Source organism: Manis javanica, chromosome 7 (genome assembly GCF_040802235.1).
Source record: "Manis javanica isolate MJ-LG chromosome 7, MJ_LKY, whole genome shotgun sequence".
Lineage (NCBI taxonomy): Eukaryota > Metazoa > Chordata > Mammalia > Pholidota > Manidae > Manis > Manis javanica.
The window spans coordinates 122,442,925-122,460,432 of NC_133162.1; the positions used below are offsets into that span (position 1 = coordinate 122,442,925).

The following is a 17,508-nucleotide window of genomic DNA, read 5'->3' on the forward strand; positions in this document are numbered from 1 at the left end:
CATGTACATGGCTAATAACATTTTTCCACTCTGTGGGTTGTACAGCAGGCCTAGGATGGTAAGACTGGCAAAGCAAAATGAACTTAGAACATCTTAAATGTATTTCTTGACAACTTTTTACACATTATGCTGCTTTCTTAAACATGTATTTCATATTCAACTTAGTTTTTAATATAATGTTTCAGTGTCGTTGTATAGAAATCATGTATTTTTAATCTAAAAACATATTTAGATTCTATTTGCTTATAGTGAACTCTAATGTCTTGTACTGCTTGTAAGTTGTAAAGTTGCATCACTAGGTAATTAAGTCCTGTTCAGGGTTATTAGATCTAATTTCATCTCCCTACAAATTAAATCATTAAATTTAATGAAGAAAGAGAGAAAGATAATGATTTTGTAGGGACCAAAGATACAAAGAAGCTTTTTTTCAAGGCTGGATGCATCCTATTGATTTCAAAGAACTCTAGGTTTTGGTCAGTCATGTGAAGGATAAGATCCAGTTGAAAATTAGCACTGGTGACACTGGTGTTACAAAACCAGAATAAATAATGGACAACATTTCTTTGCTTTACACATCTGTGGGCGATTCAAAAGTATATTTGTGTATTACCTTCTGTCACATATGAAAAACAAGCTTTGCTCTTTGGAATTAGCTACAATCAATACAAACTTGGGAGGTCTCAAACATTTACTGTGGTGATGACAGAAGGTTGATCCCATAATAAAATACATCAGCTGGGAGTAGGCAGAGACTGGAGACATGACATGGGTTAAAAGAGTACCTATTGATCTCCCATGGATTAAAAGAATACCTTAGAAACCTCCAGCAAGAACACCAGATCTCCTGGTACTTTCTTTTACTTTAGGGAAAAAAAATGGGTCATGGGGTAAAATACCAGAAACCAAAGTGACATATGTTTCCCTATCATAAGCTATGTGGATTGTTACTGTTAATTCTTGAGTGTAGGACAGTTCACCTGGAAATTGTCATGACCTTAATATCTTTCATAGGACACATTTAATTACACTGATGATCATGATTTTTTTTTGTGTGTGTGTTTTTTGTTTATGTTTTCTAGTAAGTATTTATTCCATGAAGATTTTCTCAAAACTATTTCTTTAGGCTATCCCCTTTGAGATTCAAACAACCAGATCTAATTTGCCATCATCCATTTTCCACTCTATGCATGCTACTGCTTTTCCGTGGCTGTAGCTACAATGATGTTTAATCTGAAAGCAGCTCTACAAATCGTGCTGGTGGGGGAGGTTTTATGAAAAAAAGAACATGTTTATCTTGTTGAGTTAGTACTTAGAATGCATTTGGAAATCATCTTGAAGATCAATTAGTATATTTGATTAGATTATACATGATAGACTAAAGTGGACTCTAGGGACGATGTAGTAAAAGGAAATAATTCTATGGAGAAAAAGGATAAAATAAAAGAAGACATATTAAAGTCACAAAATAATTGAATTTCAACATATCAGCTGCATGAGTTTGAAGCTAATGTGATGTTTAAATTATTATTTACATGTAAACTGGTTTCAATTTTTCTGCAGTAAAACAGTCGTATGCCCCATCATTGATGTGATTAGCGATGATACCTTTGAATATATGGCTGGGTCAGACATGACTTATGGGGGTTTTAATTGGAAACTGAATTTTCGTTGGTATCCTGTTCCCCAAAGAGAAATGGATAGAAGGAAAGGAGACAGAACGTTGCCTGTCAGGTATGTGAATCATATCTTGCAAGGGATAGCATGTGTATTCCTGCAATAATTAAGGAGTAGTATAAATTGGTATCCTCAAGTTTAAGGATATATATTTTATTCATATACACAAATGCATTATCACCTCTTAGATGATCACCTAAGGATAAACGGCAATAGTAAATCTAGTTTAAGTTAGCACAGACAAATTTAGGTGTTGGCATAATTTTGAAACTTTGTGTATTCTTATATTCAAAATATGCTTATTTCTATGTGATAGATATATGCTCACCTTGACACTTCAGGTAGATGTCTATCTTACCTAAGTGTGTATGCTATATTAGAGGTATTCCCAAAATTGAAATAACCAAAAAGGTTTTGTTAAATATTCTAAAAGAACTAGCTTCCTTATATATACCAAAAAGAACTATCTTCCTTCTAATTGTATTAGAAGAATACAATTCTTTCTTTTGAATTGATCCAATCCATTTGGAAAAGATCCAATCCATTTGGAAAAGTTTCACACATTAACAATTATGAGGATTGTTTCTTATTTAAAATAGCTATGTAATTTGAAATGTTTATTCATATATGTGCTTGCCTTTATAAAGTAAGAGACATCATATGCATCATTAGTCATCTAGATTAGCATTACCCAATTTATTAACATAGATTTATCACCTTCTTATTTTAACATATTGTTATCTATCTCTTACCTGCAACCCAAAAGTGATTTCCCGAACAATTCTTTTGAGAAGGAGCTTACTGTTTTAGTTCCTTAGAGAGGAATTTGGCAAATTATCATTTAGTTGGAACAACAGAGAAATATGCTAACGTTCTAAAACAACATATATAACCTAGTATCTAAACCTGGATGTCTCCTGATTTACTGAGGGAATGGCTTATCACTGTCAAGGCTAATGACATAATGAATCAACTAAAACTAAATCTAAAAATTGGCTAATGGAAGAGAACACCTCTAACTGTTTGTCATTGAACAATTAAATATTGGAACTGTTAACCCTCTTAAGAAGATATTACTACATCAAAGAGAAAACTAAAACGTGGCTCCAAACAATTACATAAAGATGTGAAATTATTATGTCAAAATTCAAAGTGCAAATTAAGACTTTGTTCCTTAAGTCATGCTGTAATCTCCACATTCACCAAGTCTTATTGATCCTTACCTTTAACAGCTAGGGGAAATTTAGTTGCTCATGTTACCATTGTTTATTAGAGATCCTATTTATCCAGGTCATAATTTCATTTAGTGTAACTGATTTTTCAGTTTCCAAGTGAAAATTATCAAAATACTTGACCAATACAAAGATAGGTAATGTGTTTTAGTTCATTGGGAAATTAAAAGATAGTGTGTTTGTACTCATTTTTTTTAAAACACATTGGCAAAAGACATGCTTTATTTAATTTTATTTTCTCATAGAGTCAAAAAGTATATAATTAACAGATACTAACAATCATAGTAAGAAATTATAGATCTCGTTCATGAAAGTATAGATTTACACAGGAATCAGCTTTTATTTCTTATCTTTCATTAACTAAACCGAAAAAGGAAGCATCCAACTTGCTGCTTAAAATCTAAGTATAGATTATTTGTTTGCCTCAGTAGCTGCACATTATCTCACTTTCTAAAATGCTGAGGGAGCTAAAGTAAGAGAAATGGAGAAACCTCGATCTTTGCTGAAGTTTCTAGATTTTTATGGGGAAAGGTTAATTAATTCACTGGCTGTGTTGAAACAGCCTGCAGGTAATTTTCATCTGCATAGCTGTAATGTGAACTTTCTTTGTACTTGTAATATATTACTTGAGGATGTGATCATTTTTCTCACATTCTTACAAACAGATAAATCATTGTAGGTGTTGAAGATGAGTTTTTTTTTCCTGCTTGATTAACAGAATTCTGAATAGCTAACGTGATTAAAACGAGCTTGAAATTTCAGTTTTCTTCGTAAATGCCTTCATTTAAAATGTCAGTTATGACAGAACTTTTTAGTGACTATAATTGGCTAGTTAGTCATCATTTAGAAATACAATTATGCAGTTGCATACACAGAGAACCAACTTGAACTTGTGACCTAGCCTTAGTTATACTACATTTAAAATAAAGTTCATAATGGCTATACTTATTATTCTATGTCAACCTCTGGGCTTTGATATTTTCATTTTGATAATAAATGGAGTTTGTGAAATACTTGGTATTTATGAAGTTATGGCTATGGAATAATAGCACCCATATCATGAATATTTAATTGTCTTTAATCAATAAACTCTTCTTGACATCCATCATCAAATTATATGACTTCTCAGGAATATCTCATTTACATGTGTGACAATAGGACAGTCAAATTGTTAAGCCAGAAGCTTTTGTGTCAAATGTGCTCTGTAGATGTGTTTTACTTGGCCTACATAGTATCTTGAATTTTGTAAAAATTACCAACATTTTAAAAATAAGATGCTTTAAATAAAAATGTGGATTTCCAACTATCCTTAGGAAGTCAAAAGATCTTGCTCCAATCGTCCTGTATTCCTACTTGGAGCCATCAAGTGGAGTTCAGTAGAAGCTGCCCACATAGAAATGGCAGGAAAGTTTAGACCAAATCCCCAAATTCTGTGTGTGTGTGTGTGTGTGTGTGTGTGTGTATACCTGGCTCTGAGTTTGAGGATCAGTTGCCATTTGTCATCATTCTTGCATTTGGAGAAATATTTCTCTGTCCCTGTGTCCCAATCAAAGGTGAGGGAAATATTTTTCTTGCAACAAATCAATTTCACCTATTAACTTTATTCGCCCAACTATAATTTAAAAAATTTGTGACCTAGACTTAGAGGCTACTGTCTAGGAAATCACTAAGGTTGAAACTTCATGGAACATGTTAATAGCCCTGTGTGAATGTGCATATATGTTACCTAATAGAATACACAACTAATAGCATAAGTTATCTTGTCATGCAGATAATCTCCTGAATCATTTAATTAGTGAGGGGTGTATTATGCATTTTTTCTAGTACATGTAACTTTTGAGTTGATTTGGTTCAGGCTGTCAAAATGAGTTTGATTCCTTTTGCAAATGCACATGCATATAAACCATTGAGCACTGTGCACATACAGAGATGAACAGAGTTATCTCTACTCTTTAAGTAACCCACTGTCTGACACTGGCCATATGTATGCTGGATGAGGGAGACAGGCCCCCATAAGTGGCCAGAGTGTGGATGCACAGAAGGTCAACTATGTCAACTCCTAGGTGTGCTCTTCTGGAAAAGAACCTGGCTTTGCTCTTATTGACTGCTTTAGTCTCTTGAGTATGCCCTGTAAGTAACACTCAGTAGTTGCAAAGATAGTTTCTAATTTCTCACGATTGAAGTAGATTATTAAAATCCTACTGGTTATTTTTCAGATCTGCTTAATTTTCTTCATCCTTTATGTCTTACTATGAGTTCCCATATTTGTGATTGTTAATATTCTTCATATGGCTTCCTTCATCCTTACCTGGAGTACCATGTTCAGTATCTTCCTAAAGTAAAACAAAAGTTTTATATTTTCTTCTAATCCTTGCTATCATAATAAATCAAACATAGATGTAACTAATGAGTTTTTATTCCTGACACATTTTACTTACTTTAATATCCCCTTTTATTAACATTTGTCTGATCTCATACATTCATTTATCTCTCAGTTGGAGTTAGGGATTTATAAAGATCAAATAAATTAAAAAATTATTAATAACATCTCTGATTACAATTATTGTGTCCTTAGTATGAAATCTCATAGAATTTTCACATATAATATTTCCTGGATCTTTCTAGTGTGATATCATAGAAGAAGCTTTGAAGCTGGCTTGGGAGGATCTGGATTTTATTTCAATTTCCTCCACTTGGGATATTACGCATTTTTTTCAACTATAAAATAGAAAATCATTTGCTTCTTTGCTTAACTTGTGAAGCATTATAAAATATTAAATGAGGAATGTATTTGAAAGGAGTTATTTTAAATTTATTTCTGATAATATAAATAATGTATATGTGCATTGCAAAATAAATGTGATAAGTACGTAAAACTATTCAGAAGCAGAACAGCAATGAGCCACCTCTTTCAGGGTTTTATTTGATTTCCTTCCAGAACATTTCTTTCCAGACACATTTTTCCACAATTTAAAAGTTAATATATCATTAGTATTTTCCTATTCCATTAATTGTTTTTTACAAATAAAGATTATAATGGCTGCTCATATCTCTTCCTCTTTTTTCTTATAATCTAAAGTTGATTCAGAGTTTGTTTACACTATTTCTTACCAATTATGTTTTCCAATCTACAGTTTCTGCATATAATGTGGTCTCTTTAGAATTATGCAATCAAGCAATATGAAATTTATTTTAATAGTCTTGACACCTTCTGCCAATTTGATTTCCCCCTGAAAAAACTCATCACTAACTCCAATTATAGTCCCTCTAGTTAGTAAGCAAAAATAGTGAAAAATACTTTTGTTCTGTAAGATGTTATACAAATATAAGACAATATTTCTTATTATTTAATAGCAACTAATGACATATTTCTAAGTTTTATCTGTCAGATTTTCTCTATTTGATTTTCCTCAGTCAAATGAAAATCCACTTTTAAATGGAGGAAAGAAGCAAAGGTGGATACTTTTAAAGCCTGTGAGACACTTCTTTACAGTTGGCGATGCTAAAGTTGTCATGCAGGGCAAGGCTGTGCACAGAGCATAGACTTTGAAAGAAAAAGCTGCATTTGGAGTGTTCAACTGTTTAATATTCTTTCTAACTCATGTTAAAATCTAATATATTTTGATTCTGAGAGAAAAAAAATCCCGCCTCAGGTAAAATCTGTGAATCTATATTCTTTGGAGAATATAGTGCATTTTTATTATATTACTTTGTAATGGTTTAGGTGATAATTTATAAGACTTTCCTAACAGTCTATTGAGACAAGAAAACAGGGGTCATATAGGGAGTTTTCAGGGTGATGAGTTAAATATCACCTCAATATACTGAATAATTTTATCATGTTAACCAAAACACTTTAAAGTGTCTGACTTCACTGTTCACTTTGACCCCCATTAGACATGAAATGAAAGTAAAAGCAAAGATTAAAATTCGCACCATTGTACATCCTCTGGGAAGCTAGTGTTTTATCAGGTTGTGAGGATTATGAGAAAGGATTAAGGAAAAAGGAAAAATAACTATTCCTGTTTTGTGGGTATAGGTCTTTAAGCACAAGTTAAGGTGTTTGACTCTACTACTTGTTGTAAATGTGGACATTGGCAGAAAAAGAAGCCATTGCCAATACTAAGCAAAATTTTAAATTTTTTCTTATCCTTGAAAAAATAGCTTTGAAACCATTTGTGTTGCATAGACTCTACAGGATTCAACTAAGCTTCTTTGCTCAGTGGCTAAGCTGACATAAACTCTTACATGAAATTTCTTCTCTACTGAAAACTGCATCTTCTTACCCAAACCTATGTTCCAACGAGGCCATGGTGTGTAATATTCCACTGAATTTACCATTTGTAATTACATATACCATTTGATTACACATCATTCTAATAAGAGAACAGTTATGCCTATGCCTCCCTTCTTCTGCTTTCTGTTGGTGATAGTGGACAGAATAAAGATGGAAGAAGAGAAGTTCACAGTGTCTAATTTTCCTTTGGTTTCTAAACCTGAAAAATGGTTACCCAAATGAAGCCATGATATTTTATGATGAAAAAATCAAAACTGTGTGACTATTTCAGCTGTTTATGCCTCATGTTTGTATACATAATTAATAAAATAGAAATAAATCACCTTAGGTGTTGAAGACATTTTTTCTCTTACTTGATTAACAATTCTGAATAGTGATTAAAATCAATAACAAAAGTTTGTATGTTTATCATTTCTCTTTATTATTTATAATATATAAGAAATGTTATTAATATAGAGTTAAACACTAACAGTCTAGATATTGTAGTATTTGACCTTTGCAAATAACAGCCTAAGGCTGAGCTATAGTTTCTCAAATTTTCAGATTTTTTCTCCAGAGACCACAGTTATTTGCCAAATAAGATTCAATAGAATCCTAATATATCAAAGAAAAAGAATTAGTAAGAAGAAATGTATTTCAATAACCTTGAAAGAAACCGCTTTCAAGAGCAGTGCTAAAATTCACAGAAAAACATGATGCGTAAATTTGGAAACTGGTATTAGGAAGACTGCATTTCTTATTAGCCACTTCAAATTGTTTGCAGTGTAAGTTATACGGATAAATTGAGTGCTGACTGATAGACGAGTAGATAGATAGATAGATAACAAACATTTTCTTAACTGGTCCACTAACTACTTGAACAAGACACTTAAGAACATTGCAACATAATTTCATTGACCAAATCTGCAGGGATTTAAAAGTTCTAAAATATCACAATTCTATTAAAAATCTATTTCAATCTGAAAACAATAAAAATAAAGCTGATTATAATCTTGACAAGCACAGATTTTTCCCTTTCCCTTATTAAAATTAATGTTTTAAATGTGTAGTATTTGTTTTGTACTGGTACTGTTCTAAGAGTGTTCTATACATTAACACACATATCCCCATTTTATAGATGATTAAACTGAAGCACAGAGTTTAAGTGAATTGCTGAATGTCACACTGTGGAGTTGAGTTTTGGACCCTGTCAATCCATATACAAGGTCCCTTACCCCCCAAAGTAAAACTTGGCTGCCTCTTAGAGTCTCCTGACCCCACCTGCCTTTTATATACCTGGTGGTTATCACAGAGTGAAACACAGGAGATAATGTCTTATTGGTGAAAAACTGTCATTGTAGTTTAGTATTACTGAAAGATCGAATAAATTCACCAACTTCTGGTGAAAAAACAGCATTTTTTCCATGCCAAATGCTTAGTTTTTGGAGTCCTTTATTCTATATTGCTAAAAAGCTTTAGGCCTTTCATTCTAAAATACTAGCAAACTCTATCCTCAAGACTCCCATGAGATGATAAGGACCTTGAAAATCCTGGAATTAATGAAGGCATCATTGTTACTGTCCAGTTTAGCAGATGTGAACTAAGAATTCACTTTGTGATTTTAGAAATAAAATTTCATATAATTTTAACTTTAAAATAAATTATTTTGTGGCCATAGGGATACATGCTCTTTGTTTATTTCACTTGTTCAATAAATATCTATTGATAGTGTAATATCATTCAACCAATATATTAGCTATACATACAAAGGTGGTAAAAAATATATATATAGAAATACATTATATAGAAATACATATAATACTCAATAAAAAGTGATGAATGCCTTGACAAACACAGGGACAGTGAAATACAGGAGGTAGAAAGGGAAAACTACAAACAGATTGGAAGGAGGGGGTTTGTATCAAGAGCAGGTTGCATGGAATATATAACCTTTATATTGTCATAAGAATAGAGCAGGCTTGAACATTTAAGGGGAGTTTACAGAGAAAATCTTAATGATAAATGGATGTGAATAAGGATAAGAAACTGGAGTTTGTTCCTTAAAATAGGTATTTAAACATTTAACATTTTTTGGAGGAGATTTGATTTAGAGAAACTAATGTGGCTATGGTTTAGAGTAAATTTTGGAAGCAAAAAGCTCTAGAAGCAAGAGAATTCCATTAACAAGCAATTAGAAATAAGGATTAAAATTGGATAGTGACCATATAGCAGAGAACAGATAAGAGCCAAAAATACTTTGGAGGAAAAACCTAGGAAGTATTTGGGAAACGATTGAATGAGACAAAAAAAGAAAGGTGCTGAAAGTTTATTTCATCACTTTATATTAAAATTCTAGGAAGAAACAGAGGACATTGAAGGAGAAGCAGATATGGAAAAGGTAGCACATTTTCAGTTCTATATTATACATACTGAGCAGGGTCAAAAAGTTTTGTCTAGAAAACATCTGGTGAGTAATTAGAAAAACACCATTAATACACAGAGGACAAGTGAGAAGACATAGAGGGGACAGTTAAAAATATGAGAAGAATCAGTTATACAGGTAAAGAGAAGAATAGAGAAAAGTGCTGTAAGGAACCCTTTGGAGGACTACATTTGGGGATAAAATAAGATAATTAAGTGCCTATATGTATAAAATAAAAACTGAGTAAGATCTGACAGCCACCAAGGGAAAGGAAGAGGTACGGGCATGGGTAAGAATCATGACATGAATAGTCCACTTAGTAGAAGGAACAACCTCCTTAGAACAATGCAGTGGAAGTAGGAGGGAAGAATTTCAAACAGGCAGGTTGATGAATTGTGTTAAATGCTTCCAGAGAAGTCCTTAAGGAAAGGCTATTGACATTCAGAATCAATGGGGCCCTTTCAGAGGTGGGAATAGGATCCAGATTCTAGTTAGAAGGTCAAGAAGAGCAAAGGGAATAGGGTAGAAAGTATATTTTCAGTAACATTACCAGTGAGGGGATAAATATATAAATGCCCTCAGTCTGAATGAGTAGTAGGGTGAAGTGAGGCAGTTTAGGGTTTAGTATGGAACTTAATTGAGCAGTTTTGTAAGCTCAAGAGGACATTCTAGAAGTCAAAGGCATAATAGTCAATGAACAAGTGGCCGAAAAGTGTAGTCAGAAAAGACCCAGCTGAGGGCAAAAAAGCAGATGCTGGCTCATGATGAGGAAAGGAGGTATTATTTCTCTGGGATAAGCGGAAGGAAGAGGTCAAGAGAACATACATACGTATCTTGGGGTAGAGATCTGGGGAGTTCAGAGTTCATGACTGAGGGAGTTTATATTTTATGCATTGCCTTAATCTTCAGTTTCTTGAGAGAGTCCAAAATTTTAGAAAATTTTAGAAAATATGAGACGGGGGAGCAAATTAACATAGATAAAGGATTGTTAGCTGTTTGTAGACTAAACAGAGTCAGTAACACAGCTAGTAATGTGACCAGTTGACCTCATCTTACTACTTTTTCAGTGACTCTCTGGGTCTTAGGAACAGAAATGGATGAGGTGAGGGTATGTTTACCCAGGCACCGATATTTACAGAGAGAATTGGGTCAGATAAAGGAAGGACAGAGCATTTAGGGTGCTAACTAGTTTTTTGCTGACGTGGCAGAGTCTTGGAGAGGAGGTGGGAGAAAGGACAGAAACAATTCCTGAAGTGGGTCAGTATGTCAGAATGTGAAGTAGCTGAGAAACTGTAATCACCAGTGTGGGCTAAGAAGTGACTTTCTTAGCCACTATAGTTACCTTTCTATTTCAATAGGAAGGATTAAAAAAATAGAAAGTTGGGTGCAAAGAGGCAGATTTCAGGCTTTTACACCTCGAATCTGAAATAGTTCCAAATGATTTTGAAATCCAATATGAGGGTTTGCCTATGGGGAGTTAAAATTAAGGGAAAGACACTCAAGACTTCTGTTTGAATGATTAACACCAAAAACCAACAACAAAGCTGTATCACCTCACCTTATCAACTATTTATTGTGTGCTGGGCACTGTGCTCAGTCTTTTACTTTTATTAATTCATCTTCACCTACTTACTTGTTGGTTAGTTAATATTCACAGCCATTGAGCTGATTATTTCCCTCAACAAAATTGATTGAATTGATTAATAAGGTTACGCAATATATAGGTTTTTAATTTTCCAGGCAACTGGAACACTTAAGGTCCACACAGGAATATGTAAACAGCTCATTAAGGACATTACAGAGCAGCTAACTTGCAATAGAACTCTTTTTTGATGTTGCATCAGACTGGCTGTGGCTTTAGATATTATTTATGGCATAGTCTCTAGACTGTTTCAGAGAGCTAACTGATATTATAAATATTAAAGAAAAGTATCTCTAGGAGTACCTGTCTTCAGAAAATACAGGAGTTTTTTTTGAGGAATTGTAGTTTTATTTTTTTATTTTTGTTAATTTTCAACCATTTAAGTGAAACTTATCTGAGTCATTCTTGTGGTTAAATATATAAATTTATTTTGGCCATTTATTTTATATAATACATTTCTCACATATTTATGGGAATTAGGACCAGCTATCTGATGAAATTCAATACATATATTTAAGTCAAATTCATTACTACTTATTAGTAAATAGAAAAGTAGATAGGCTCTCTGAACTGATCACTAAAAATGCATCACTTAACATTCTTCAACACTTGGTAGCACTGTGATAAGATAATTGCAGCAATTTTTGTTCCTCATTTTATTAAATAGACAATCCTGCACTGTAATACCTTCTGTAGTTATTGCCCTAGAGTTCCAAAACCCCAATCAGATGAGGGCCGTGGCTACTCCATACTTACCATCTGTTTAGTTTTGTTAGTGTTTCTCATCATAACTCAGAAGGTCAATGATACTGTTCATGATAGGAACCCAGAAAGACTAGAACTAATAAAACAGCTCTGAGATTATGCGAGGCTCTGCTCCTACTGATGGACAATTAAATTACCGGAGTATAAAACAGCGAGAGCCCTGGGAGAAATAGAGGACTTGGCAATATGGTAGATATCCAAGTACAGCATTAGTGGTTTTCAATGAGCTGCATTGTTCAGTGAGAGGACATGAGCACAGCCTGTGGCACAAGAGGGTATCATTTCAAGAAAAGCAAAACATTCAGTTTTTAAAACAACCTCAGACTGCTTGGATGAGCTGTCCAATGTTTTTCATCTTTTGCAGCACATTGGAACTTTACACAATACCCATGGTCTGGCCCCTCCCTGGGCCAATTAAATCTTAAATTGTGAAAGTGGTACCCAGGCATAGAAATGTATTTTTTAAAGGACCTCTGATGGGGCTAATGTGCTACAAAAGTTGAAAACCATTATACTGAAATTAACATTTGAAAATAATTATTGCCAATGTAGACAGATCCATTTGTGAACAACTAGAATTTTCTTTTTTAGTTTTAATTCATGCTACTTATGTAGAAAAACTTGTGCAATTCACATTTTAACCACTGATTTTAATTAACTTGTAAATTCATAAGCAATTCTTTTCAAAGTTGGTATCTGACTTCTTAGCTCCTAGAGAGAAATTTGAAATGTTAGAACCAAAAGGCACTTGTTCCTAGGAAAAAATGTTAGAATCTGTACCAAATGTCCTTCTAAACTATTGAAAAGCATATGAGATTTATATTTATTCACAAGATTATATGATTGATTCTTCATTTTAATAAGGTATAGAGAAAAATAAACAATCAGGTGTAAAGCTCTTATGTTAAAAAATACTCTGTGGCTATCGTTAGATACTTACTGCCTGTAAATATTTTTATAGCATTTAATATTTTTCGTATTTAAATAGGCTATTGACCTTCTCATAGTGAAGCCATTTCCACAGGTTTCTAGAGTTCGCATTAAAATGATTTATCATTAGGTAGCAAAGGATCACAACTGGTAGTTTCATGACCAATTAATCTCTTTAAGGGTAGTGCTAAGACCAGCTTCTCTTTACTCTGCTTTTCAGAAGGAATGTAGATGTCTTCATCTTCAGTGGAGTGTTCCTTCCATGAACCTGTTTGATAACCTGTAACAAAAAAGCATAGACTAATCTAAATTTAGCATTACAGAGAATGTGAAATAAAATGCTATTTATTAATTTTAAAACTTCTTACACCTTGGCTTTCTATTTTCAGTATGAGATTTTTTTTTTTGAGTACCGATTTTTTAAATTTAAAATGTCTCAAAAATATTTGCTGTAGTCTCACTAAACGCCACACATTGTTTTCAAAAGATATTCTTTTCTTTTTGTTTTTTTTCAACTAGGACCCCTACTATGGCTGGTGGCCTATTTTCTATTGACAGAAACTACTTTGAAGAGATAGGAACTTACGATGCAGGAATGGATATCTGGGGTGGAGAGAATCTTGAAATGTCTTTTAGGGTAATCGCATTTTACTCTATTTTTTTTTACTCTGACCACACCGTGCTGTAGCATGCACATATAGACCCACTAATTAACTGTCAATTTTTTTTGTGTGTGAAGTGATGCATTTACTGATCCATTGGTCATTTTAATACTTAGTTAGAAGCTTTGCTAGTCTTTTTGCATGCAATAGTTATGGGAAATTATAGCTATTTTTTAAGTTTTTTAAAATTGTTTCATTCATAGTTAAAGACATTAGAGGTTTTAGTTTTTGAAACAAAGAAGGGATTTATTTTTTAAATAAAGCATTACCCTATAAATTCACTTTATGTTTTTTGAACTGAAAATTTGAAGTGTGTATGTTATCTGAATCTACAAGTGCTGCCTAAGGTTATTCTCAAATATAAGAGTAACCTGTGGTCAAAAGCATTCTGGACAATTCTTCAAGTAGCATGACTATTTTAACATTGCAATGACTATTATGTTTGATAAATCAGCTTTAATAATGCAAATTCATTTGTTAAATGTGAAAATTAAGGATTAATCCCTCAAAGATATGTTAGGAGGCATATGAATAATTTTAATATTTTGTTATGTTCAGAAATTTAAGATGTGGACATATAAATGTGCCTTCATGCTAACAAATGATAAGTGCTATCATGCTGTTTTTTCTTCAGACCACATATATTATCAGTTTTAAATGAATTAAGTTATTAATACTATTGATTTGCCTTCCTAGAATTTAACATGAACTATTTGAAACACTCTATTGTTTTATCAAAATTATTTGTACATTGAAATTATTAGAGCTTAGATATATTTATGCCTTTTAATTCCTCATTTAGAAAGTAAAATTTGTTTTTTACTAACAACCATAAATATCTGATGTAAGAAAATGTCAAAATTTGAGAAAACCTCTGAATTTATATAATGTGGAATTTTGTGGATCTCAATTATTTTAGAAGTACTAGAATGGCTTTGTTATACAATTTTTGCCTATAAACCTTTATAGTCAAATATATGAAAACATCATTAGTTAATAGAATTTTATTCTTACTGTATTTGCTTATATACTTATAGTCTGATGGCATTTGCCCCACAAGACTCAGGACCATACTCAGTAATGTCTTGTTGCCATCAGGCATGTAATACATCTTTGCACAATCTTTGAGAACGTCTTGGGATCCAACCTTTGTATTTGATGGAGTTATCAAAGTGCAGAAAATAAGATATAACAGTTGAAAAAAAGAAGAAAGGAAGGAAGGGAGGAAGAAGGAAAGAAGTCAGTATATTCAAAAGCTTAAAAACAATTTGCCCTTATTCTTAGATGTAATGATGGGAGTATTTACACATTCATTAACCAGTATTCCTTGATGTTGCATTGAGGTTACATGAAAAAAATCAACATAGCGTATTTCTATTATTTGTGATCCTATTGCCCACCTTTTTTCCTTCTTTCCTAAAATTCTTATTCACCTCTTTTTTCCTCACTTGTGGAGCTTGATTCTCTGCCAGTGGGCTTCCCTTACCTTCATCACATAGCTCCCAAATAGGATGCATGCTTTGCGTCTAACTGGTTGCAAGTGTGTTAAGGAGGAATTTAGAAGAGTAATAATATGATAAACCAGGAGAAGGTGACCAGGAAATGCAAAAGAGGTATTAATGTGGTATTAATGTGACAAAAAGGGAGATTTGGGAATATGATAAGTGATGCAGATACCAGGGGTACAGAGTAAATGCAACTAGTGGCCGTAAGAATGATCAGAGCCCTAGAAAATGACACAGGAAGTTTTCTCTGAGATTATTAAGAAATAAAGTAGAATGATTCCCACTTTCCATAGTCAACCGCGTCTGGAAGCAGGTGATCCTCCTTCTAATATATCATCAGATCGTCAGAAGGTCAATAGTGCCCTACTGTCACATCACAATACCTATGTCATTCTCCTCACCTCCTCTCATTAGATAGACATTTTATTATCTCACACCATCACTAGAAGGTGAGTTACAGTACAATAAGATATCTTGAATGATACTGAGAGAGGGAGAGACCACATTCACATAACTTTATTAGAGTATATTAGAGTGTAATTATTCTATCTTATTATTAGATGTTATTGTCACTTTCTTACTGTGCCTAATTTATAAATTAAACTTTATCAGAGGTATGTATATATAGGAAAAACATAGTATATCCAGGGTTCAGTACTATCTGTGATTTTTTGGCATCCACTGGGGGTCTTGGAGTGAAGTACTGTACTAATAAATTACATTTTCAGATGTTTTAAAACACATCATTGTCTTTATTTTCCATATGCTTTTAAGAAAAGCAAAATATATATTTTGCTTTCTATTGACTCTTGATTCATGTTTTACTTTTCTTTTCATGATATGAACATAAGTTTTGTTTAATAGTTAGTACCCTAGATGGGGAAGATATTGAGTAAGAAAAAATGCTGGAACAGTATAATTAGCAAAGGAATGTGACTCCCTGTTTAGCTTAATTTCCTGAATTTTGATATTACACGGTGTGGCTTAATGAAATGATAATATGTTGAGGACTTATAATCAGAAGACCTGAGATTATTATCCAGCTCAATCATTATACAACATACATTGTGCATGTATTATGTGCTTTGCACTTTTCAGAGGCTGAGACTACAAAAATGAATGAGGCATGATGCTTTTACCCTCAAAAAAACACATTCCTATGAGAGATACATAGTTATTACTGACAATAAAATTCAACAGGTTAAAATAAATTTATGTCTGAGGTTTTCTTGTCTCTCATATTTGGAGAAGCAAATCACTTAACCTCAATTATGAAAAGGTGATTATAATAATTGTGAAGTTATTGTTGTGTTGTAGCTGTGGTCTATGTAGGTTCAAGGGTAAGTGAAAAACAGTAAAACATGAATATTAAGAGATTGCAAAATATTCAGATTCTGGCTGACCTTAAAGGAGTTTAAGGCAACCCAAAGGAATACATTTTTGCAAATTTATTTGTAGCAGTATGACTTGATCTTTGAAAGTACTGTATGTACAAACAGAAATTGAAAATTTGAAGAGAACTAAAGGCTTCCGAGAAAAGATGTATCCAGTCTCCTATACACGATAAGTCCAAAAATAGTTTCAAAGGATTAAAGAATCTCATGCAGTCTCAGGATAAAAAAACCTTGGCATAAAATAAGTGACTTCTAATATTTATAGCGATTGGTAAGTAAAATAGTTGAAAATTGATGCCAGCATTCTGAGACCAGTGGCTATGCTACTAACTACTACACCACTACTACCTCCCTATTCAGGTTCATCCCTCCACAATATGAAGTCCTAATACCTGATGGTATTGTCAGGAGAGGGAAGAGAAGCTAACATTCAATGTGATCCTCCTCCTCCTCCACAATTCTGAGATGGTTGTCTCATCTAATCATCTTACCCTTCTTTTATAGGCTTTTTTCTCTTATAGGAGATAATGTACATACAATAGCAAACTTCAAGAAACCTGTGGAAGAGATAACCTCCCAACTCACTCTATGAAGTCAGTGTTACTCAAATAGCAAAACTTGGCAGACATTACAATAGAAAACTACAAACCATTAGCCCCCATGAACATAGATGTAAACATTCTAAATAAAGCTTTAGAAAATCGATCTTCTTAATATGTAAAATGAAAATACATCATGACTAAGTAAGGTGCATCCCAGAAATGCAAGGCTGATTTATTATTCAAAACCCAATCAGTGTATTTCATCATGTTAACAAACCAAAAAAGAGAAAATCAATAATCTGAATAGGCGCAAAAAAAGTATTTGACAAAACCCAAATTCTACCCCTGATTAAAAATCAAAAAGTAGGAAAGACAAGAAAACTATCATCAGATTATAACAGGGAACTTCTTCAACTGAATAAAAGACATAAAGAAAAGCCTATATTATGTTAATGTTAAAAGAC

The 17,508-nt window shown here is 32.9% G+C and overlaps 1 protein-coding gene across 7 annotated transcripts in view; it reads left to right on the forward strand.

Moving 5' to 3' along the window:
• Window positions 1-17,508, forward strand: part of GALNT13 (polypeptide N-acetylgalactosaminyltransferase 13) — a 494,477-nt gene that overhangs the window by 312,930 nt on the left and 164,039 nt on the right. For all 7 annotated transcript variants that reach the window (XM_073241476.1, XM_036996088.2, XM_036996089.2 and 4 more), the window contains 2 exons: window positions 1,561-1,731; window positions 13,461-13,578. In XM_073241476.1, coding sequence (XP_073097577.1) covers window positions 1,561-1,731; window positions 13,461-13,578 — 289 coding nt within the window. The remainder of the gene's footprint in view (window positions 1-1,560; window positions 1,732-13,460; window positions 13,579-17,508) is intronic.